This window comes from Trichosurus vulpecula, chromosome 1, assembly GCF_011100635.1.
Source record: "Trichosurus vulpecula isolate mTriVul1 chromosome 1, mTriVul1.pri, whole genome shotgun sequence".
Classification (NCBI taxonomy): domain Eukaryota; kingdom Metazoa; phylum Chordata; class Mammalia; order Diprotodontia; family Phalangeridae; genus Trichosurus; species Trichosurus vulpecula.
In genome coordinates, this window is record NC_050573.1 from 276977344 (window position 1) to 277000996 (window position 23653).

Here is a 23653-nt window from a genome sequence, read left to right on the forward strand (position 1 = left end):
AATTCCGACCACAGAAAGTTACTATGGTGACAAAGAAGATCAAAACATATACTCAGAAGAACATAACAAAGTCAAAGTTCTTACATCCAAATCCTCCAAGAAAAATATGACTTGGTCTTAGGCCATGGAAGACTTTAAAAAGAATTTTGAAATTCAAGTAACAGAGGTAGAAGAAAAATTGGAAAGAGAAATGAGAGTGATGCAGGAAAATCACAAAAAAGAGTCAAAAGCTTGGTAAAGGAGATGACACAAAAAATACTGAAGAAAAATAACACATTAAAAAACAAAATAGGCCAAATGGTAAAAGAAGTACAAAAATCCAATAAGGACAAGAATACCTTGAAAAGCTGAACTGGGCAAATGGAAAAACAGACACAAAAATTTACTTCACAAAAATCTCCTTAAAAAGTAGAATTGGCCAAATGGAAAACGAAGTACCCCAAATGGGGTCACAAAGAATTAGACAGGACTGAAAATGAATGAATAACAACAACTGTTGCTGTAAATTTGATAGTATTTTTATTATATCATCATGGTCCACACAAAAGTATTGAATACTCTTCTAGCTATTTAAGTTATTCTTTATTTCTTTACGTAGCATTTTGTAATTGTATCTATCCAGGCACTGAGTGCTCTTTGGTAGATAAAACTCCTCAATATTTTATACATTTTGTAGTTATTTTGAATGGGACTTCTGTTTCTATTATTGCCTCCTGGATTTGTTTTTACTCCAGAAATGCCACTTATTCTTGTGGGTTACTTTTGAAGCCTGCACACATTACCATACTCTTGGAACTGGTTCAGCCACTCTGAAAAGCAATTTGGAACTATATACAAAAAAACCCTAAATTTTGTAATACCCAGTTCATATTGACCCAGAGAAACCAATACCAGGTTTATACCCCAAGGAGAACAAAGAAAGAGTAAAAAAGGTCCATGGTTGCAAAATTGTTTGTAGCCATTCTTTTTGCTCTTGCAAAGAACTCAAAATTATAAGGCTGTCCAACACTTGGGGAATACTTGAAAAAGTTATGATGTATGAATGTAACGGAAGAGTATAACAACGTAAGAAAAATTAAAAAGATAGTTTCGGCCAGACCTGGCGAGATTTGTATGAACTGATGCAGAAAAACATGAACAAAATCCAGAAAACAACAATGGTGAAACATGCTACCCACCTCCTGACAGAAAGGTAATGAATTCAAAGTGAAGAATAAGGCATGTTCAGAGATGGCCAATTTGAAGATTTGTTTTGCTTGACTACCCACATGACCCAAGGGTTTTATTTTGCTTCTTTTCAATAACTGGTGGTGGGGTGGGGTACAGTGGATAGTTGGGGAAGGGGAGGGAAGCTAGCAATGGAGTTACCAAAAGGAAAAAGAAAAAGTAACAGAAAGAGGTCATTGAAATATTTTTTTAAAGCTTAGAAAATAACAGAACAAAGGTCAGTAGGAAAGAGATAAGTAAGACGGCTTAGAAGATAACATGTTGAATTGATGACATAACTTAAAAAAAAAGAAAGCTCTTTATAACACAGCAGTACCTTTATGTACAATCCTCTTTTTCTGCTCCATTTTATATCATGCTCATCTTATTTGGTGTCTGGAATTTGGTCAGCACCAAACCATAAAATGGTTTGTAAAGTTTAATATATAAAGAAAGTTTAAAATAAACCTGTAAAAAATGAACTACAAATAAAGTTTTAAAAAATGAAAAGATATTTAGCTATAACTATTGAATTGACTAATTTTTGCAATTAGTTTTTTTGTCGATTCCTTAGAATTTTCTAAGTAAATAATCATGTTGTCAGTGAATAATAATATTTTTGTCTTTGCCTATCTTTATGCCTTTAATTTACTTTCTTTCTCTTACTGCCTATTGTTAGCCATTTTAGAATCATTGCTTTACTTCTATATTTACTGGGAAAGATTCTAGTATTTCCCCATTTCATACAACATTCACTTTGATTTTAGGTAGATATTTTTTGTCATAATAAGAAAACCTCTCTCTACCCCTGACTTTCTAGGGTTTTTACTCTAAACAAACAAATAAAACAAATAAATGAATGAACGAAAGCATTCTCAAAGAATTTTGTTGCATCTACTGAGTTCATCATGTGGGGTTTTTAAAATGTATTTTGAATATAAATAATAGAGTCCATGTGAGTCAACAATATGACAAGGTAGCCAAAAATACTAATGATAACTGTCCTAGGATACATTAAGAGGAACACCATATGTGGGATGAGAGAAGTGATAGCTCAACTGTGCTCAATTGATATGGTTTTACCTATGTTCTGTTCCAAAGGTCAGAATAAAGATGTTATATTTCTGTTATATGACAGATATAGGGAATCTTGTAACATCGTTGTCAAATCATAGTAAGAGCACTGGATTGAGAGTTAGGGAACACAAATTCTGGTACTGATCCAACCATTAACTAGTGCTATTACCTTAGTCAAGTCACTTTTAACTCTCCTGGGTTTCCTTGTCTTTACGATGAGGTGGTTAGCCTGATGATCTGGGTTTTTTTTTTCCTTTTTCTTTTTCTTTCTGAGGCTGAGTCTCTCCATTTCCCCCAAGATGGAAGTGTAGTAATGATCCTACTGATGATCGGCATGGAATCTTTAACCTGCTCCATTTCTGACCTGGGCCAGTTTAGCTCCTTGGGGGGTGGGGCAAACCATATTGGTCCTGGATTTTGTAGGGGCACTTGATCAGTTTAAATTTGACTGCAGTTCAGAACTCCCATGCTCAAGAAATCCACTAACTTCAACTGCCCCCAGTAGCAATGATTCTAGGCATGCCCCACAACGCCCATTTACCTAGATAATCTCTAAGTTACCTTCCACTTCTTACATTCTGTGATTCCACCATAGAAACTTAAGGGCTAGAAGGCATGTCTAATCATCTAATCCAACTGTCTCTTTTTAAAGATGACTGGAATAAAACCCAGAGGGTTACAGAACTTGGACACATCATTCAGCTAGTTAATATCAGAGTCAAGGCTGGAAGCTGGGTCTTTGACCCATAGCTTAATAGTCTTTCCATTATACCATACTGCTTGTGTTGCTGCCATTTGGAGTCAGGAAGACCTGGGTTTGATTCCCACCTCAGACATTTACTATGTCACTACAGGAGAATTAATTTAACCTTTCTGGGGCTATTTCCTCTAATCTAATCACCTCTAATGTCCCTTCTAGATCTAAATCTATGAAATATCCTTATGAAACACTGGTGCAAAGAAAAATACTGAATATGTCAATTATCAATGTCCTTTTTCTTCTTCTTCCTCCATATTTTATCTACTTCACTGCCCACATTACCATCAGTATCTAATAAAGAAGAGCCAGGCAAGTGAATTATGTTGAATGTTTAATTTGTTACTATACTAGCAAAAACTCTAAGGGGAAAAAGGCTAAAACAACTAGGTAAAAGGAGAGCTAATAATCCTTATTCCCTATTACAATTCAATTCAACAGGCATTGATTGTCTTCTGTGTACTCTGCTGGGTACTGAGGTTTTAAAACCTCAGGCAGCTAGGTGGCACAGTGGACTGAGTGCCAGGCCTGGAGTCAGGAAGACCTGAGTTCAAATCTGATCTCACACACTTAGTAGCTATGTGATTCCATCAAGTCACTTCACCCTGTTTGCCTCAATTTCCTCATCTGTCAAATTAACTGGAGAAAAAAAAGACAAACCACTCCAGTATCTTTGTCAAGAAAACACCAAATGGGGTCAAAAAAAGTCAGCTGCCTCATGGCTGAACAACAACAAAGGTTATAAAAGATGAATACAATCAGAGAGCTTGTTTTCAAGAAACGTTACCGTAAGGTAGAAAAGGCACACACCCATGTAATTATAATATATAGGACAATGAAAGATGGCAGAGCATTGAAAAGATAGAGGGTTTGGAGTCAGAGGACGTGGGTTTGAATCCTAACTTTGCAAATTACTATTTGTGTGACTTGGGTGAGGTATTTCACCTCTGTAGTCCTGGCTTTCCTCATTGACAAAATGAGGAAGTTGGGCTAGAAAGTCTCTGATATCCCTTTCAGCTCTAGATCTCTGATCCTTTAAGATAAGTGTCATGAAAGAAACACACACAAAATGCTGAGCAAGTATACAGGAGGCAGAAATTACTTCCATCTCTGCCATGAGTTGAATTTGTTATGGAGCAAGAGAGAAGGAGAGAGAGAGATCATGGAAAAGTTCATTAAGGAGGCGACTTCTGAGCTGAGGCTGGAAGGATGATGTGTACAGTTTCAATGGGTAATGATGGAAAAGAAGGTAGAAAAAACAGCTTAACCTAAATCATAGCACTGGTTTAAGGAAGTGTGAATAGTACTTTGGTACTTTGTAGATTTAAAAGGAGAGTTAGAAGAAGTAAGGCTAGAAAGGAAGGTTGGAAGCAGATCATGAAGGCTCTCAGATGACAAGCTTTGCTGCTGATACTTAATTCTATAGCCAAAGAGAAGCCACCTTGCCTGGATTCTGATAAGGGTAGTGCCTTAGGACTAAACCTTGAGAGCAATGACTAGAATGACTGCAAGAGAAAAGACTGGTGACCGGCTGAACAAGTTGTGGTATATGATAGTGATGGAATGCTACTGTGCTACAAGAAATGATGAGCTCAACGGTCTTAGAAAAAACATGGATAGATTTGCACAAAATAATAAATAGTGAAATGAGCAGAAGCAAGAGAATACTGCATACAGTAATAGCAATATTTTTTAAGAACAACTTTGAGTGAATAAGATGTTCTGATTATTATAAATATGCAAATTAACTACAAAGAATGTAAGAAGGAGGATGCTATCTGCATCCAGAGAAAGAACTGATAAAGTATGTATAGCATTTTACATACATGCACACACACACACATACACATATATATATTTGCATGTAATGGTAGCCCTCAGGGAGGGGGGAGGAAAAATGGAAGAAAAAAAATTATATGATAAGCTTATTATATATTTAAAAAGAATATCAAGGTGTATATAATAGATTTGCAGTTTCGTTGCAATCTTTTTTTATTATACTATGTTATGGAAATGCTTATATTATTTCATAAGTTAAATTAAAAATAAAGACTAGTTACATGGCACCTGCAATAATCTAGTCTGAATTAGGTTAGTGGTAGGGGAAACAAGAAAGAGAAGATGGATGTGAGAGAGAGTAGACATAGAAATGCCAGGACCTCCCTTATTCTTGTGTATGAGGAGGGAAGAAGAAAAAAAGAGTCAAGATGACTGATGTTTCAAAGACAGGGGAATGGTGGTGTTATTAACAGAAACATTAAAGTAATGTGAGTTTCACAGAGAAGTTGAAGAATTTGGAATTGCCTTTATAATATAAAATCAGCACCAAACTGTTCATTTGAGCCAATCAGTTTCAACTTCTGCTGTATCCCTTCTGTTAATGCAAGCACTAAATCTGACTTGTTGCCTAGCACCCTCTAGCGCACAATTAGGGCATAGATTCTTCAAAAAGTAAGTGATTTCTCATTTGCTGGAAACCAGGAATTCCTTTTAACTCTTTTTAAAATGTGCATGTGTTATTTTCTAAGTCTAATATTGGAATGTAGCATGTGTAAATTTACGCGCAGAACTGCCCAAGAGTAAAGATATCCTAGATTCCCTAATAAGATTTCTTCAAATACGGGCTTCTATGTCAAAGTATAAACAAAAAACATGATTGCTCAAAAAATACTATATCCCTCCACCCCTGGAACTTAAGTTCTCTAGTTCCAATAACACACATAATAAAAATGAAACCAAACAATTAAATTACCAGATTGGTGTTCAACAAATCTTAGGAGTATAACTTTTGCGACTAGAAACATTAAGCATTTAGCCTTCAATTATACTGATTAGTATTTCATATCTATTAAAACTATTGACCACTATGTGTAAAAACATGACATCCAGTGGAGAAGAACTGACATAGCAATAGTTAAAATGAATGGGATGGTTTTCATCTTCAGAAATGAGCACATCTCAAGTATGGAATTAAGAATATTAGCTAAAGCCATATATTTAGAATTTGGCCACTTTGAAGTCACATTAATTTTAATTCTCTGATTCTCCTGGGCAAGTGACTTACATCTCTAGACCTCAGTTTACTCCACTGTAAAATGAAGGACTTAGACTAGATAACCTACGAGGTCTAAATCTTTTATCCTCGAGGACTTACTCTAAAACCGTAAGTATTAAGAATGATCTAGTTTCACCATATCTCTAGTTCTTAGTGATTTTTACCAAACTTTACTAAAAAAAGGGTGGGGGGGACTGGGGGTGGATATGGGTAAGTCAGCCCAATTGCTGTTAAATCCTAAAATACTACATAAAATAGACATTGAAAACTGAAGTTTTTATTCTAAGGTATGTCACCTTGATGAAATTGGAGAAATTTTTAACTACAAACTTCAGTTTTCCTTCATGTTAAATTCAAGCCTGATATTTTAAACCATCATTTAAGATGCTCTATTTTCCAAAAGGAGCATTATATTAAATAAAGCTTTTAATAATTGAATACCATGTGTCAGCTACTGTGTTCAACACTGAGAATACAAACATAGGCACAAAGAATGATGGCCTCTACCCACAATGGGGCTTATATTCCAATGGAGGAAGACAATACAAAAAAAGGGGGCAAAAGAGTGGGGGAAGAGGGTAACTCACAAGGGTTACAAGTGAATATAGTTGGTTATTTCCTCAAACGGGGATTAGAAAGAGGAACTTATCAATCAGAGAAAGAGGCCAGAAGAGTGGAAGTGCATATAATGTGAAAGCTACTGGAAAAGAGGTGGAAAAGTAGTCCTGTGAAATCAGAAGCTGAGTCAGATTAGGAATCATTACGGTAGGGATGGGGCAGCTAGGTGGTTCAGTGAATGGGGTGCTGGGCCTAAAATCAGGAAGACTCATCTTCCTGAGTTCAAATCTGGCCTCTGATATTTACCAGCTATGTGACCCTGGGCAAGTCACTTAACCCTGCTTGCCTAAGTTTCCTCATCTGTAAAATGAGCTGGAGAAGGAAATGGTAAACCATTCCAGTGTCTTTGCCAAGTAAAACCCCAAATGGAGTCACAAAGAGTCAGACACAACTGAAGCAACCCAACAACAAAACGGCTGGCATGGGTACTTCCTCAAATGGAGGCTCCTAAGTGGAACTCACAAATCTCAGGAAGAATTCCTTTCACTCCTTTGGGTCAGCTGATGAAATTACTTGCATTAATTTTATGCAACATTTGCAATTATCAATGATAAAAACCAATGGTCTGCAGTGGGATCAATTAAAATATTCTGAATGAACCTACGGTAGTAATGTTTTAAAGATTATATTTTTCTTTTTTTTCAGACAGTGATTAATCTTTTTATTAAATGATTCCCTGCAGGTTGCTTCTATAAAGTTGCTCCCTCAGGATATTTAAAATATAATTTGATTTATACAAACCTGAAAAGTAAGGCATACCCATAATCTCTGACGGAACGATATAGTACAACAAAAAAGTTCACTTCCAGAATCAGCATCATGAGAAAAGATATCCATTTTAAAATGTAAAAAAAAACTTCAACCTTAAGTTCTTGTTGAACTCTCTTTTTTTAAAGAGACTTCAGGACCCATTTAATCAAGATTGCATTTAAACAAGAATCACCAACAAATGGCCAAAGGATTATATTTTTCAATAAAGGCATCTAAAGTTACAGTTTGGAATTCTCTCTTTAGTAGCTTATTATTAATACATCATATATGAAAGTAGAGCCAAAAATTTCTATTTTTACCAAGCTTGAAACTGTAAAAATCGATACTAAGATCAGCTGCCATTTTTGAAGTAGTAAAACTGTCCCAGAGCAGCAGAGCAAATCACCGAATTGGGTGCCTTAATTCTCTCCAAAACTTCAGTACAAAGGGAATGAGAGGGAAGAAGAAAAGAAAGGAAGGAGAGAAAAAGAAAGAAACAACAAATACATAGGAAGAGAGAAACAGACAGACAAAGGAATGAGGGAGAGAGAGACAGAGGAATGAGGGACAGACAGACAGAGAGACAGACAGACAAAGGGATGAGCGAGAAACATAGAAAGATGTTTATATACTAAATTTCACTCTGCAGTAGATGCCAACACAGTCATCCTAAGTGTTCATTTGGACACCACCTATAATTTGCTGTTCCTCCTGTGCTCAATCAGGCAAAGAAGCATCAGCCAAGTTCTTCTGAGAGTTTGTTTTGTAAATCTAATTCTTGACTTTCAAATACCAGGAAGTTTGGTGACCAAGGTGACACACCCATACTGCTCTTGTATTGGCGAGCCTAGGATTCACTGGATATGCTTTTGTGTATTTTAGTGAGTAATACCTCCTTCATATTTAAAAATATTACAAGCTCACTCTTTTTTTCCTTTCTCTTTTTTGGATGCTTCAATAATTTTTTTAACTGAGTATGATTCTAGGAAAAGTGTTGGAGCACTAATGTAAAATTCCATTACTGAGATCTGTCTTATTTTTGACTATGGAAAATTCAGTTTGCTTCTCTGTAAAATGGGAATGATAAACTGTTGCCTACCCAGCTCACAAGAACTGTTTTATAGCTCATATTTCCACAAAGTTCTGTGGTTTAGTATGATAAACAATACTGTGAACTGGGTAAGGAAGGGTTTATCATTCCCATTTTATAGATGAGCAAACTGAGAGGTCCCTGCTATCATGGTGAATTAATGTCTATTGTGAATAGGACTGAACTAGAAAGAACCCTGGAAATCTCCCGGTCCAGCTCCTTCATGAGAAGACTGATTACCCATGAGGTGAAGTAATCTGCCTAAATTGTAACAGGTGGCACTTGAACCCAGGTCAGAGTCTTTCTTTATATTCTGGTTTAGCACAGTCTAACCTCCAAACTAGCATTACTGTAATATTTGAGAAATCAAGTTTATAAAAAACACACATATATCTATGTTCCAGCAATTAAATAATACTGACTTTCTATATTCTAGCATAGAGATGTCTGTATGGCAAGTGCTATAGAGTTAAACTCCTATTATGTTAAAAATGTCATCAAGTCAATGTTTCACTAAGTCATTGTCCAATGTGAAAGGAAATGCTACAAGAAAATTCAATGCTAGAGATATTTTCTTTGTAAAACATTAATCAGGAAGCCGCAAAAATGCTCATGTGCAGCAATTTTAGAATAGGTTCCATTTCATTCCATAAATTAAAAATAAAATAATTTTTTGAAAAAGAAAAAAAAAAGGAAAGGAATACATTAGCTTTTGGGGCTACCATACCACAGAATTTACAAGTCACATCTCTCCCATCATATATTGCTGAAGTTGATTTTTTGAACCCAAGCATAAAACTTTAAATTGCATCTCATTAGTTCTGCCACAGGGTAGCTCACTGCAATCTTTTTGGATCCTAACTGTAATCAAACATGTTATCTAGAGATTGAGTTGGAGAAGGTAGAAGGCTACTGGGATGGAAGTTACGATTGTTCATTTAGGAAAGGAAAGAACCAGGATTTTCCTTCTAGTACACTTATTACCAATCTGTCAGAACAGGGACTACTAACTACTTTATCTTCGCCACACACTATAGCAGAGATTCTTTACACACGTGTGTGTGTGACATCAACCACTTTGGAAGTTTGGTGAAGTCTAAGGATCCTTCCTCAGAATACTTTTTTTAAAAAATCATAATTAAATGTAATGCTAAAGTTAGAAGTTAGTAAAATTGAGATATATATTTTCCTCCATCAAAGTTACACATCATCTATGAAATCTATCTATGGACCTCTTGCAGGAGGAAGCAGGAGGAGGTTCCATGGACTCCAAATTAAAAGGCCCTGCTCTATGGGTTGAACCTTCCAGTTTGATACTAAGAGGTGAGGCATAGTCCCCACAGCAAAGAAATTTGGCTGAAAGAGTAGTCTGAATGAAGAGTGCTTTTCTCTCAGCACAGTTGCCTGAGAAATCAGTCTGGAGCTCCAAACTACTGAGAATCTGTCAAAGAACAATGAATCACTTTGTGAATAGCTGAATGATCAACTGGGGTGAACTGTACTTGGGAAATCATGTGATGCTTTCAACGTCCCTAAGCCACTGAAACAAAAGTCCACCTTTATAAAAACGCTAATATCCTTCTGGAGATTGATCATGCTATGCCATAATCTTTAAAAAAAAATCTTAAAAAAATTCAGAATTGTGGGTTGCCCACAAAAGAAAGGAAGAAACATGGTGGGCACAAATAGACTGGAGTATATTACCAGGGACAAAGTACAGGCTAGAAAAAATACTGAAGACATCTGGAAAAGGAGGTAGATGGATATATTAGGAAGAAAGAGCAAGGGATAACAGTACTTGTGCTACATGGGTATTTCAGGATACTCTTGCAGTATACAGTGAGACCTAGGGGAAGGTATCTACCACATTATGTAGCCCTTCTGTGAAGGACAGCATGAACAGGAGTTAACACAGGATTAAAAAACGAGGATGGGCTGGGACCTGCACCATTAGAGGGAGTATACACATTAGTGAAATAACAAATCCATTAATAAATTAAATTGTGATCATTCAAAAAGTATCCACTTTTAGCTTATGTTCAAATATGACAACTCACAGAGGAATCTACTACACATTTCCCAATTTCCCCAATGGGACAAATGGAATGGTAGCCTGGCATCAATAGTGAATTCCAATGTTAATGTGATGCCTGAGGGCAATTTACATCTGGTTTGATTAAACTTCCATTTTGAAGAAAGGGGAAGTAACTTGTTCAGGACTTCAATGACAGCATATTTGCAAAAAAAAAAAAAAAGTACTTTTTTTCTATTAAACAGGTAAAAGATCTTTTCTAACATTCTTTTCATTATCACATTCATTATCACTTTCTCTATCAAGGAGTCCAGTAGAGTCAACAGTAAAGTGGTTAACTGATTAGATCAGAAGTAAAACACCACAGATAAATATTAGAATCTCAGTGTCACCAAAGCACGCCTTTCCTGGCACATGGAATAATCAATCAACAAGAATTTGTTAGGTACCTACTAGATGAAATGCACTGTGATGATACAGAAAACCTAGTTTCTAACTTTTTTGCTCTAATTTTTCTTCATATAACGTTTTAACAGGTAGTTATTGTTAGCAACACATCCTTTATGTTTAGACAGCTAGATGGAACAATGGGCCTAGAATCAGGAAAACGAGTTCAAATCCAGCCTCAAACAACTTACTAGCTTGTATGACCACAGGAAAGTCACTCTATTTGCCTCAGTTTCTTCACCTGTAAAATGAAGACAATAGCAGCACCTACCTCCTAGAGTTGTTGTGTGGAACAAATGAGATAACAATTGGAAAGCACTTAGCACAGTCCTTGGCACACAGTAAATGCTATATAAATGTTAGCTATTAGCATTAATAATAATCAATAATAATAATAAGCATTAATAATAATCAATAAATATTAATGCAAATATTTATATTAATTCAATAATTATTTCGCTAAAGGTTGAATCAAATCACATTACTCACTATGAGACAATAGTTACTCTACAGTAGTACCTACTTAGTATAAGAATATTTTCAAATGAAAACATAAGCAATTTTTTTTTAGAAATACAAAATGAACATAATGTTATGTTATTCATTAGCTGCATAGTGACATCTATACATATATTGTACCTGGATAGTGAAACAAAATGATCTCACCTTTTTCTTTTTCTGGGTCATTCGTTTTCACAACTGTTTCTGAAAGATTAGAGAAAAAAAAACAAGGAACATTATGAAATTCTGCATTCAACATCGCAGAGAGTAAAAACAGCTTCATAATATCGTTGTGAATAATGATGACTTCAGTCATCACCCTTTAGTCCCTAGCACCTAGTGCAGTACTTTGCACATAGTAGGAGCTTAATTAATAAATACTTGTTGACTAAATTTCATAAAAAATGAATCTTAAGTAAATAAAAATTCTCTTAATACTGAACTTTTTAAGCATGAAATTTACTCTAATGCAATGATATTATGCCCTCAGGGGCAGTTAGGTGGCCCAATGGACAGAGCTCTGGGCCTGGAATCAGGAAGACTAGCCTACCTGTGTGTAAATCTGGTCTCAGATACTTGTTATCTGTATGATCCTGGACAAGTCACTTAACTCTGTTCGCCTCAGTTTCCTCATCTGTAAAATGAGCTGGATAAGAAAATGGCAAACCACTCCAGGATCTTTGGCCAAGAAAACCCCAAATGGGGTCACGAAAAGTCAGGCCCAACAGAAATGACTAAACACTATGCCCTTGCTACAGGTGTGCAATTAAAATGAAGCTGTAAAGACAAATAGCAAACATATACTCCATCAAGGTTTAATTTCTTTTCACAGTTATAAAAACATTTTCATAATATTCCCATAAGTGAATTTTAGTACAAGTAGGATAACTATAGCATAACGGGGCTATACAAGTCTAAGCTATGCCTGAATATCAGCCCTTTCTTTCTACAGTCATATTATACTTAAGGGCAGCAGGAAACAATAGAAAGAATACAGGGTTTGGAGGCAGGACCTGGGTTTGAATTCTGGCTCTGCTGCTGGCTACCTGTATGAGCTTGAAACAGTGAGTTAAAGAATCTGCTATCATGTGCACTTGCTACTGCACTGTTGAATATTGAAATCCCGTAAAGAACAACCTTCTTTCTCCCCAACCCAACACACACATCCACCCACAATGGTTGACGGCTCAGTTGAGTGTTGCCTTTTCCACCACGACATTTCTCCTCAGATTACAATTGCTATTCAAAAATAGCTTGACAGAAAAAAATCAGAATATTTAGTCCACTCATAGCTAAATTAACAAAAGATTTACAGGAAAGTAGGTATTACCTTAATTTGTGTGCTTAGTTCCAAACAAAGGGAGCTCAACTGATCTTAAAAGAATTTGTTAGAAGCCTTCAAAGGCTTCCAGTTTTTTTTTTTTAATAGGTAAGGAATATAATGCTAAATAAAGCCAAGCTGTGGGTCTAATATATTAGGCTCATATTGTTTCATGCATGGAAACAGATTGCAACAACTCTTCCTCCTTATAACCTTGGCCACACATCTCACAAATGGGGCATAAGGCACACCGTGCAACAGTGTGGGAATGGGTTCAAGCAAATCTATCAGTTAATACTGGAACACTCCAAAAAATCACTTTTCTTGACGATGGCTCAACAGCATTATTTCTGTATATAGAACATCAAAGAATATTATTTGGGCAGTAAGGATAGAAAAGGAGTTTTAGAACTTTGGTGAGGAGTTCCTGAGACCTCAAAGAACTTACTTGCTGACTATTTAAGCTCTGTCTTCCTTAGCTTCCTCAACTGTAAAATGGGGATGACATCGCCTAACTCCCAGAGTTTCTCTGAGGAAAAAAAGGCCCTAACATTTGTAAAGTATTTTACAAACATTCTTTGTTGCTGTTGCTACCTTTAATATTCTTGCTTTTGATTTTTGCCTACCCTTATCTTCCTGGACTACTTTTTACCACCATGGAGACTGTTTTTATCCTTGGCAGGTGGGGCGGGGGGGCAGGAGTCATGGCACTGTTGGATGTTTTCATTAAAGGAACAGTTTATCTGAACGCTGATGTCTGGGGATCCACTAAATGTGGAACCAGGCCAAGGATCAGAATGAACAAGAACAAATTCTGCAAGGTCTCCAGAAATGATTATGGAAAAACTCCAATAACCTCAAGAATGGCTTAAAAGAACAATGAGAGGTAAGTAAAAATTTGAAAAAAAAAATAAGGATAGAAATTAAACCCCTTAAGGAAGAAATCAATTTGTAACTTTGCTTTCACTGCAGGCGTTATGTCCATCGGTGTATGACCATGTGTATCAATTCCACAATAATATTTGAATTTCGTGAAATCTACACCTTCCATAAAGTGTTAGCCTAATGCAACTTTTACTGCCGTCCAAAATTCCCCATGTCTGTAACCTTAGAATAATCCTTGACTTGTAACTCCATTCCAACTTCCATATTCAATCAGTTGATAAGTCTCAATGATCCTACCTCCACAACGCATGTCACTTACTGCTTCAATTAACAAGTATCCATTGAATGTCAAGCACAATGCAAGGTGTGCTGGGAATACACATACAAAAATTAAACTTTCCCCGCCCTCAAGAAGCTTACATTCTAACCAAGGGAAAAAACATGTACCTTATATAGTAAACAGATTAGTAAAGACTTCACATAGAAGGTGGTGGTGCATAAGCTGAACTTTGAAGGAAACTAAGGATTCTAGGGGACTGAGGTGAAGATAGGGGTTCATTCTAACTATGGGGGGCATATGGTGCAAAGGCAAAAAAATGGGAGGTATAATGTCTTGTGTGAAGATAAAGCTAGTTTGGATGAATAGTAGAGGGTATGAGAGTACTTTATAATGAAAGACTAGAATGGTAGGTTTGAGTGGAATGAAAGTCTCTCATTTAAGGAAAAGAATACTTAATATTTTAGCTTCCATAACACCTGAACTATATCTTTAAGTTTAAGAATTAAACCCCAGCCCTTCCCCTGCTTAAACTTGCACATACACCACATATATCCACATCCTGCATGCACACAGGGAGAGCATGCCTGTAACGGCTGTCTGTCAGTTTGAAGTTAAGGTGTTAGATTAACAATCTTTCCTTGTTTCAAGAATGTGAGGCCAAAAACCCCCATGGATGGGGATAGAGGTCCAGGGGGGTTTTTGGGGTTTCTTAGAATTGTTTTATAAAGGGGTTTTTTTGGGGGGGGGCTTTAAGGGGTATATAAACTGACTGTCTGCCTTCTGGAGCGGGCAATGCCCAATTCTCGTGCAAGACTTGCAAATAAAGCCTCTGTCTTTATCTTGAGAAACCTCTGTTATTTCATTTTGGGGGGATTATTGTCCCACACAGGTTGGAACAACATTGTGAAAGGCTTTAAATGCACAACAATGGCAACCATATTTGAGCCTAGAAGCAATAGGGTGTCACCGGGGTTTATTGAGTAAGAAGGAGACATGGCCAAACCAGTGCTTGAGGAAAACCACTTTGGTAACTATGGGGAGGATGGATTGGAGAGAGAGGGAGCTAAGGAGGCCAGGTTAGGAGGCTGTTGGAATAAGTAGGCTACTGGCCATGGAATGGAGATTGTTGTGGTATAAATAGCAAGCCTTGGCAACTGTTTGGCATATGAAGTGAAGAATGCTAAGTAAGAAAGTGTCAATGATGACTCTGAGGTCGACCAACCTCGGTGACTAGCAGGATGGTGCTGCAATTACTAGAAATAGGAAAATTTGGAAGTGGGGTGAGTCTGGAAGGAAAGATATGTTCTGTTTGCATAGGATGAGTTTGAGATACCTGTGGGACATCTATTTTAAAATGTGTTCATCATTTCTCACTTAAACTATAAATCTCTAGTTCTCCAGCTCCTAAAGTGATTTTCTTAAAACACAGATAGTATCTGTCTCTCTCTCTCTCTCTCACACACACACACACACAAACACTTCACCCATACACACCAAAAGTACACACACATGCATACACCCCTCATCCCTGGTAATAAATGAGACTGTCAACCTGGCATTCAGGAGCATCCACAATCTAGCTCCCAGCTACCTTTCCTGTCTTAGTTCATATTACTTCCCTTCATACACTCACTCTTTATTCCAATCAAATTAGCCTCCCTTCCTATTCTATTTCCCCCCTTTGTGTCTTTGCACAAGTGGTCCCCTATACCTGGAATGCAATCATTTCTCAACTCTTCTTTTTTTGAGTTTTTTTGCTCTTTTTTAAAATTTAAATTTATTTTTAACTTATGAAATAAAACAAGCATTTCCATGATATAGTATAATATAAAATGAATTTTATGAATGTAGTTTCATGAATACACATGAAACTACAAATTCACTATGTATAACTTGCTATGTCTTTTATATACATAAGGTTGTATAAATCCGCCCCCCTCCAAGAGATGGCTACCATTAGACACACCAAAAGTGCATGTGTCTCCTCAACTCTACTTTTTGAAGTTCTAACTTCCCTCAAGACACAGCTTAGGCACTACCTCCTACACAAGCCTTCTGACCCTTACCATTGTGAACAATCTCTCCCTCATGAAATTACTTTGCACCGTTTTCTATGTACTTCTATTTACTGATCAGTGTACATATTATATCCTCCTAGGAAGTTTCTTAAGGTCAGAAAAAGTTTTGATTTTGCCTTTGTACCTCTAAACTAGTCTAGAACAAGTCCTGTTATATTTATTAAGCATCTGTGTGCAAGGCATTGTGCTAAGTTCTGGGGATAAAAGAGAAAAAAACTTAATATTCCCTGACCTCAAGGAATTTTATATTCTCCTAGATGGGGAGAGGAGATACAAAATATACAGAGAAGTAAATATAAGGTAAGTAAATATAAAGTAATTTGAGGAAGAATATCACACTTGTAGGTGGGAGAATCAAGGAAGAGTTGATAGAGAAGGATTCATTAATTTGCTGACCTTTTTTTTTTAAACCACAGGCCACATCCAAGAATCTCTTAAATTCAAGAATACATTTTTTCAAATTTTCTAACTTTTGCATGATCTCTTTCCCAAAATTAACATTTTCTTACAACTTACATGAAGATAAGTAGTTAGTGGTATACACACACGGCAGATAGTTTTGCAGAACTAAAATCAGCACACTCTGAAAAAGTTCCAATAATTACAGTTTCTCTGGCCTTAAACACATCCAAAAAGAATATGTCCTATGGGAGATATATACCCTATCCATGTTAGTGTGGATTACTTTAATCAGATTAACACCCAATCAAAATTCGTATCAGTCAGGACATTTTTATTAGGGGCAAATGACTAGATGTGATAAATAACTGTAGATAGCCAAAAGAAAGCATAATGAAATCAAGCATCTGGAAAAGCAGGGGGGAAAAGCAACGAGAAATTTAAGAATAATTACGGAAGTGAGATATTAGGGCAACAAAGACATTGCATATTTTATAATTTTGCCTAGCACCCATGGGACACTCATGTGCCTACAAAAATAACACCTCTATTGCCTTTGGCACATAGACAATTCTCTGAGGCTTGAGTAAGCAAAAAGTAAAATAAGTAAATTAAAAAAAATTAAAATTAAAGGCCTAATTTGGAAGGCTTCAAAACTCTATCTCTTCTCAATTCTTCCTAGTCCTATTTCAACCCAGTAGCTCCCAAACTATATCTTGCCCTTTTCTTTTTGCAAGGTGTTGATGGCAGAGAAAAAGAGAAAAGAAGAGATATACTGTATATGGATACCTTACTCATCTCTCCTTCCCACACATTATCATCAGTATAGCATTTGAGATATGCCTTTATTCACAAATACTTTCGCATCTTATCCCTCTTCACCCCTAAAATGCAGAAAAACTGAATTTGGTTTTATATGGAAATCTGATATAAACAGAGCCCAATAAAATCTATGATGTTGGCTTCTTTCCATTTAGCCCCTATAACATGGCTAAGGAAATGCATGAAAATAAAATATTGTGTATCATTGCCAAAAATTTTCTTTTTCCCCCTTTGGCCAATTTCCCTAAGTTTCCGTCATTTACACCAGAGTGGAGACATATCTTTCCTCAGTGCCTCAGGAACTGAATTAAATGTAAATGGAAAATATTAGACAAAATAAATAAATATACAATAGAGCATAGTGTTAAATGTGGTTTTCTAAGTCAATAAGCAGTCCCTACTATTTAATGGCCCCTGTTTCTTTTTGAGTTTGACACCACTGATCTACACTATAAACATGCTGTATTTGGAATTCATTGTACATTGTGAGCTTTATGGTTCCTTCCCCATCACCTCCATTCCTTAAGGTGGGAATTCCAAACACTTCTAGTCAAAACTTTTTCAATGGCTGCTAAAAGGGCAGTGTGTAAAAATGTGTATTAAGAAAGCACACAGGAAGTCTGATAAGTACTAAACTTTGAGTACTTTTTAAGTAATCAAATATGTTAGTTCTCTAAAATAATATTCTGTAGATTAAGTAAAAATATATATGAATAAATTACTTTATGATACACTTAAAGTACATCTTTTTAAAATAAAGACACTGCAAAGGCATAAATATTCTTCTGTGTTTTATTGTAGTCAAATGACATTTAACAGAAGAAATACACATTTTCGAATTTTTTAATCCATTGATCCTTCCCAGCTTGGCACACATTTGTAAACATGAAGTTCATAAAATCAGTTATCGAGAATTACAAAGGAACTAAAATCTGACCATAGTATAATGTATTCTCAATTTCTAGTATCCTATAAATAGATTATCATATACAAAAATGCAATAAGATTTATTTTTCCCATTCATCAATCTTATGTTACTCCCAAATTTCCTTAAAAAATATGGCTTTATAAAAATACCCTTCAATTCACAATATGAATTGAGAATTGTTTTGATTACACATATCAGTTCTGTATCACCCATGTCACAGCTTTAGAGGATTATTGCTTTCCTTACCAGTTTATAGCTTACGATTTTGGAATATATTTCATATGTAGTTAGCATTCAGAACTTATCAAAAAATACTCTGAGCACTGCATGATAAAAACAAAATAGATTTTAGCTCTTTTTTCTTTTAGCAGAAAATAAAGGTCTCTCTCAGAGACAGTATTTAACATACTTGAGATATGTGCCAATCGATTAAAAGGCAACCACATTTTATGGCTTATTTCACTAATGTTTCTCTGAAAGTGAAGTTTTCTCCACCCTTTATTAACAGACAAAACCACAGCAACAGCTTCTGAGCCAAAATAAATACATAATGATGTTTTTTTTAAAAAGCTTACATGGTATGAAACAGCAACATGCAACAAACTACATATTTATAAAAATGTTAATCAAAGTAGGTAGATATAACTGACTTTGAAAGAGTTTTATTCTTAATATCACTGTATATTCAACACTAAGTGCTTTTAGCTTAAGCAAAATTGCCAAAGCCAAACAAGCATTCAATTATATACCAGCAAATTCTAATACTACAATTTCAACAGTTAATTAAAAATACAACTAAGATCCTATCAATCTGTTGGAACAAAATGTGTCTGATAAATTAGCTTACATTTTGCCTACATATTTAAAATGACATTTTCTTCAACACACTGAAAAATAAGTTTATCTTATGTATAAGAAACTCCAATCTTCATATTTAATATTTTAAGCCATTTCTAAATAGCCAGTTAAACAAATAGTACTTTACAAAAGCTTCATTTTTGCACTTTTTTTTAGCAGAATGTTTGAAATTCACGTTGATAAAAATCAGTGCAATTCAAAATTTCACAGCTCACATATTCATTAGTGCTACTAATTAAGGGTGCTGACCACAATGATCCTTAGCAGTTATAAAATGATTTTAAAAGCATCCCACACTTAAAACAGTTCACCCAAATTATTCTCAAATTTTGCTGCTAAGTACCCACAACAAAATATACATTAAAAAACTTTCAAAAGTCTTTAGTTGCTACATTATTAATAGAAGATAAAGAACTACTTGAAGATCACACATAAATGCAGGTAAGTCTTACAAGAAAAAAAGAGGCAAATTAAAACCAATGAATGCATTGAATTTGACACCTCCCCCCCCAAAAAAAAATTGCATACAGAAAGGTAGATATAAATTACTTCTAAAATGTTTGTATGTTTTATTTGTGTTCTAATATGACAGTTGGCTATCACTCCTTTAAGATATCTTAGTGTTCCTTCCCAAAAATACTGAACTCCTTAGCAATCACTTCACAAGAGCTATCATAACCATCTGTTCCCCTTGAGGTTATGGCTGGTCCTCCTGTAGTAGGGACAGTCTTTCTGAAGCTTTAAGTATCTGTGAAAATAAGGGGAGATCTAAATTAAAGGACCAACCAGACAGAATGTAATATTACTCCATTTAAATATTTACTAAAAACACTAAAAATTGTCAAATTGTAAATGCTTTTTACAGAGGAAAACTTTGTAACAAAATAGTTACTTGCTAATAACTGTGTTATGGGATTTTTTTCTAAGAGGGTATCAGCTAAACTAGGCTAAGAGCATAGGTTGTAAGATGATGTCAATCAGTCAATAGCCTCTGAATTCTTAATTCCTTAATTTTCAAATAAAATCAAAGGTTTTGTTTTTCTTTTTGGTCCTGTCCCATGCCTAATCAAGGTGGGTAACTACTTTTGTGGAAATTCCCTAGACCAGTACAGATGAACAATTCAACTGTAAATTATAGGCTTACAAAGTTTCCCCAGGTACTTAGAGGGCAAATGACTTACTCATGCTCATAAAACTAGTATGAGTTAGAAATGACACTTAAACCCAGATCTTTCTTATTCCAAGGCTGAGCTTCTATCTACTACGCCATGTTGCCAATCCAAAGTTAAAGATGGCTGAAATTAGAGAATTTCAATTGATCAGTGAAAGACAACTAACTACCGGTACTTACTCACTTATCTTTCCCTCTCTGATGTTTTCAATTAATGGTAAAGGGACTAATAATGGAAAAGTCTAGAACAATATTTAAAAATTGTATCTTGAATATCAGGGTATTTAGAGAGAACAGCCACAGTTTAAATATCCTACCTAACAAAAATCACATCATCTCAGTTTAAATGATGGGTAGAAAAAAGAGAAAATGCTCAATAGAACTGAAATTCAACAGAACATTTCCTGTTCCATTTCTAGTACCTGGTTTTCATTTAAAAGTTCTCTTTTATACTTTCTCTTGCAGCATGTTTTCCCCTTGATCAGTACCATGGTAACATAGGTTCTTCTTAAAATAACTTAAATGACAAAGTTGAGAGAGAAACACGTATGGCAAAATACAGAACATCATTCATAGATTCACAGGACCTGGGTTGGAGTATTAGTTCTGTCAATTATTTGATCTTTGGTAATTAACTAAATGAGTTGTAGAAGGAAATGGCAAACCACTCCAGTAACTTTGCCAAGAAAACACCAAATGGGGTCATGGAGAGTTGTACATAACTGAAATAACTCAACAACAACCCCCACCAGTAATTGAACATCTCTAGGCCTCTTTCCAAATCCCTAAAATGACGAAGTTGAACTAATCTCTAAGATCTCCTTCCAGTTCTATTATCCTAAAATACATTTTTAATTTTAGTATGTTTAAGTAAAAGCAAAGGTCATAGCTCTTTAAGAAAATATATGGGATTCTGTTAGCTAAAATTAAAGAATAGTCTGCTTATGTATGGATTTTTCATCAGTTCATAAGAAGACCATATGGAATAAGGTTAGAAGAATTCATGCATCTGATAATACATACAATAATCTGCATTTCCTATCCCCCACTAATTCTCAGATACAAGGGAGGAGATATGTTTGATTATTTAATTATCTGTTTTAGAGGTTATCATTGGATTTGCAATTATGTAGAATTTGATTTCCTTTTAACGATGCTTTCATTTACAAAGCTGTAATCAATGTGCACATATTATTCTATTGGTTCTGCAGCAATTCATACAAATCTTGCCACAGTTCTCTGAAATATTAATTATTTGTCATTTCTAATGAGATGACATTATTTCATTACATTCATATGCCATAATGGTTCAGCATAAACCCACTTTGTTTCTAGTTCTTTATTTGAAAATACAGAATAGCTGAACTACTTCATCACTTCACTAAAGTGCCTTTATGCCATAGTCTCTCCAATACTGACCAATCCTTCATTTTTTTCATCTTCGTCAATTTGTATGAAATGACATGAAACCTTGGAGCTGTTTTAATTTATTTTTACCTTACTATTGGCCATCTGGAACATGTTTTCAAATGGTCACTTATACCTTGCAATTCATCTTTTGAAAACTGTTCATATCCTTTAATGTCTTACCTATTGAAGAACAGCTCTTGCTGTTAGAACTTAGGTGAATTTCACATATTCTGGACATCATACTTATCAGTGATAGATGATGCATTAATTTTCTGACCCAAGTGTTTCTCTTACTCTGCTTTCATTTTTGTTATCCAAGCAAAGATTTTTTTTTACTTTTGTATAATCAAAATGAATTATTACACAAAGGACAATTGTGATCAGGCTGCAGTACATTAAGTCATGTTGTTCAAAGAAAAACAAGAATAAAAGATATCACAGGGAAATGTGCTTAGGGAAGACAGGATGGGCCATTATGACAAATGAGAGAGACAGAGCAGGTGAACAGTACAAGTACTTCATTAGTATCTTTGTAAATTTAAGGAAAAGGCTTCTATAGCATGTTGAGTGTCCTACTTTTGGTGAATTCATAGAAAGACACAGAGAAGAATTGAGAATTGCATGATTGACCAAATTGATGAGATCACAGACCTATTTGACTACTGAGTAGTCAAAATTGTCTATTTTATCCTTTATGAGTTTTTCTATGCTTTAACAACAGCTTCTCTAGTCACAGTTGTAAAAGGCACCTAATCTTATTCTCTTCTAATTTTTAAGGACACTTTTTATATTTAAGTCATCCATGTTGAGCTTATTGTGGTACATGATACAAGTTGTTGGTCTAAGCCTAATTTCTACCAAACTGTTTTGCATTTTTCTCTGTTCTTGTCAAAAGGGAAATTTTCCTCCAATAATGTGTGTACTTGGGTTTATCAAACACAGGACTACTGTTTTTGACTATTTACTTTGGTTTGTTGCCAAATAAAGTCTGTTCCACTGACAAACTTTTTTTTAAACCAGCATCAAAGAAGCTTGATGACTATTATTTGTCATATAGTTTGAGATCTGAGAGCATTATTAGTTCATACTTTTTCCTAATATCTCCCATGAGATATTAATCCCTTTTGTTCTTCCAAATCAATTTAGTCATTCTTTTGTCTAGGTCTAAAAAATATCCCCTTTGGCCTAATTCTTTATTAGTAAGATGGCACAGCTTACTTAATCAAGTTCACAATATGTCTCTCCATTACCTCTGGATGATTTTTAATTTTAATTGTTTGGATAATGTGTTCTGAGACTCACAGCCATACACCATCACCAGAAGAATACTGGTATTAAATATGTGGGTCTGGGTTTCAGGATGATATTTGGGATCATTAAAATATCTTTACAATCTCCAAAGACAATCCAGTTTGTACTCTCCTCATCCTCCTGTTCAATTAGGGGCCCAATTCATTGTCCACTTGCATTGTCTGTCCACATATACTGATGAATTAACTCTACGATATCCATCCTATTCCAAGTGATAGTCTAGAATATAGTCATTATTCACTTGGTTTTTCACTTAGTTACTCCAGTGTGCATAGGTGGTCAGATTGTTTTTTTTTCTTTTTTTAAATTAGATTTTTTTATTTTTAGTTTACGACACTTAGTTTTACATGTCCTTGAGTTTCAAATTTTCTTCCCTTTCCTCCCCTCCCCTCTCCCACCCAAGATGGCATGCAGTCTGATATAGATTCTACATAAACCTTCTCATTAAACTTATTTACACAATCGTCAAGTTGCAAAGAAGAATTATGTTGGTTAGATTCTTCTGAGTGATTTTTGGTTATTGTTTATTAGATTTTGAAATGGTCTGGGGATTGATGTTAATAGAACACTATCATCGACAAACAAATATCTTGAGCATCTCAGTTTCTACAGAGAATTTATGTTCAACTCAGACCTTCTCAATAATAGTGGCAAACA

At 35.2% G+C, this 23653-nt stretch overlaps 1 protein-coding gene across 3 annotated transcripts in view; it reads right to left on the reverse strand.

The window, feature by feature from the left end:
• The window catches only part of ASPH (aspartate beta-hydroxylase), a 260009-nt gene that overhangs the window by 116379 nt on the left and 119977 nt on the right, over positions 1-23653 (reverse strand). For all 3 annotated transcript variants that reach the window (XM_036761811.1, XM_036761820.1, XM_036761803.1), the window contains one exon: positions 11699-11737. In XM_036761811.1, coding sequence (XP_036617706.1) covers positions 11699-11737 — 39 coding nt within the window. The remainder of the gene's footprint in view (positions 1-11698; positions 11738-23653) is intronic.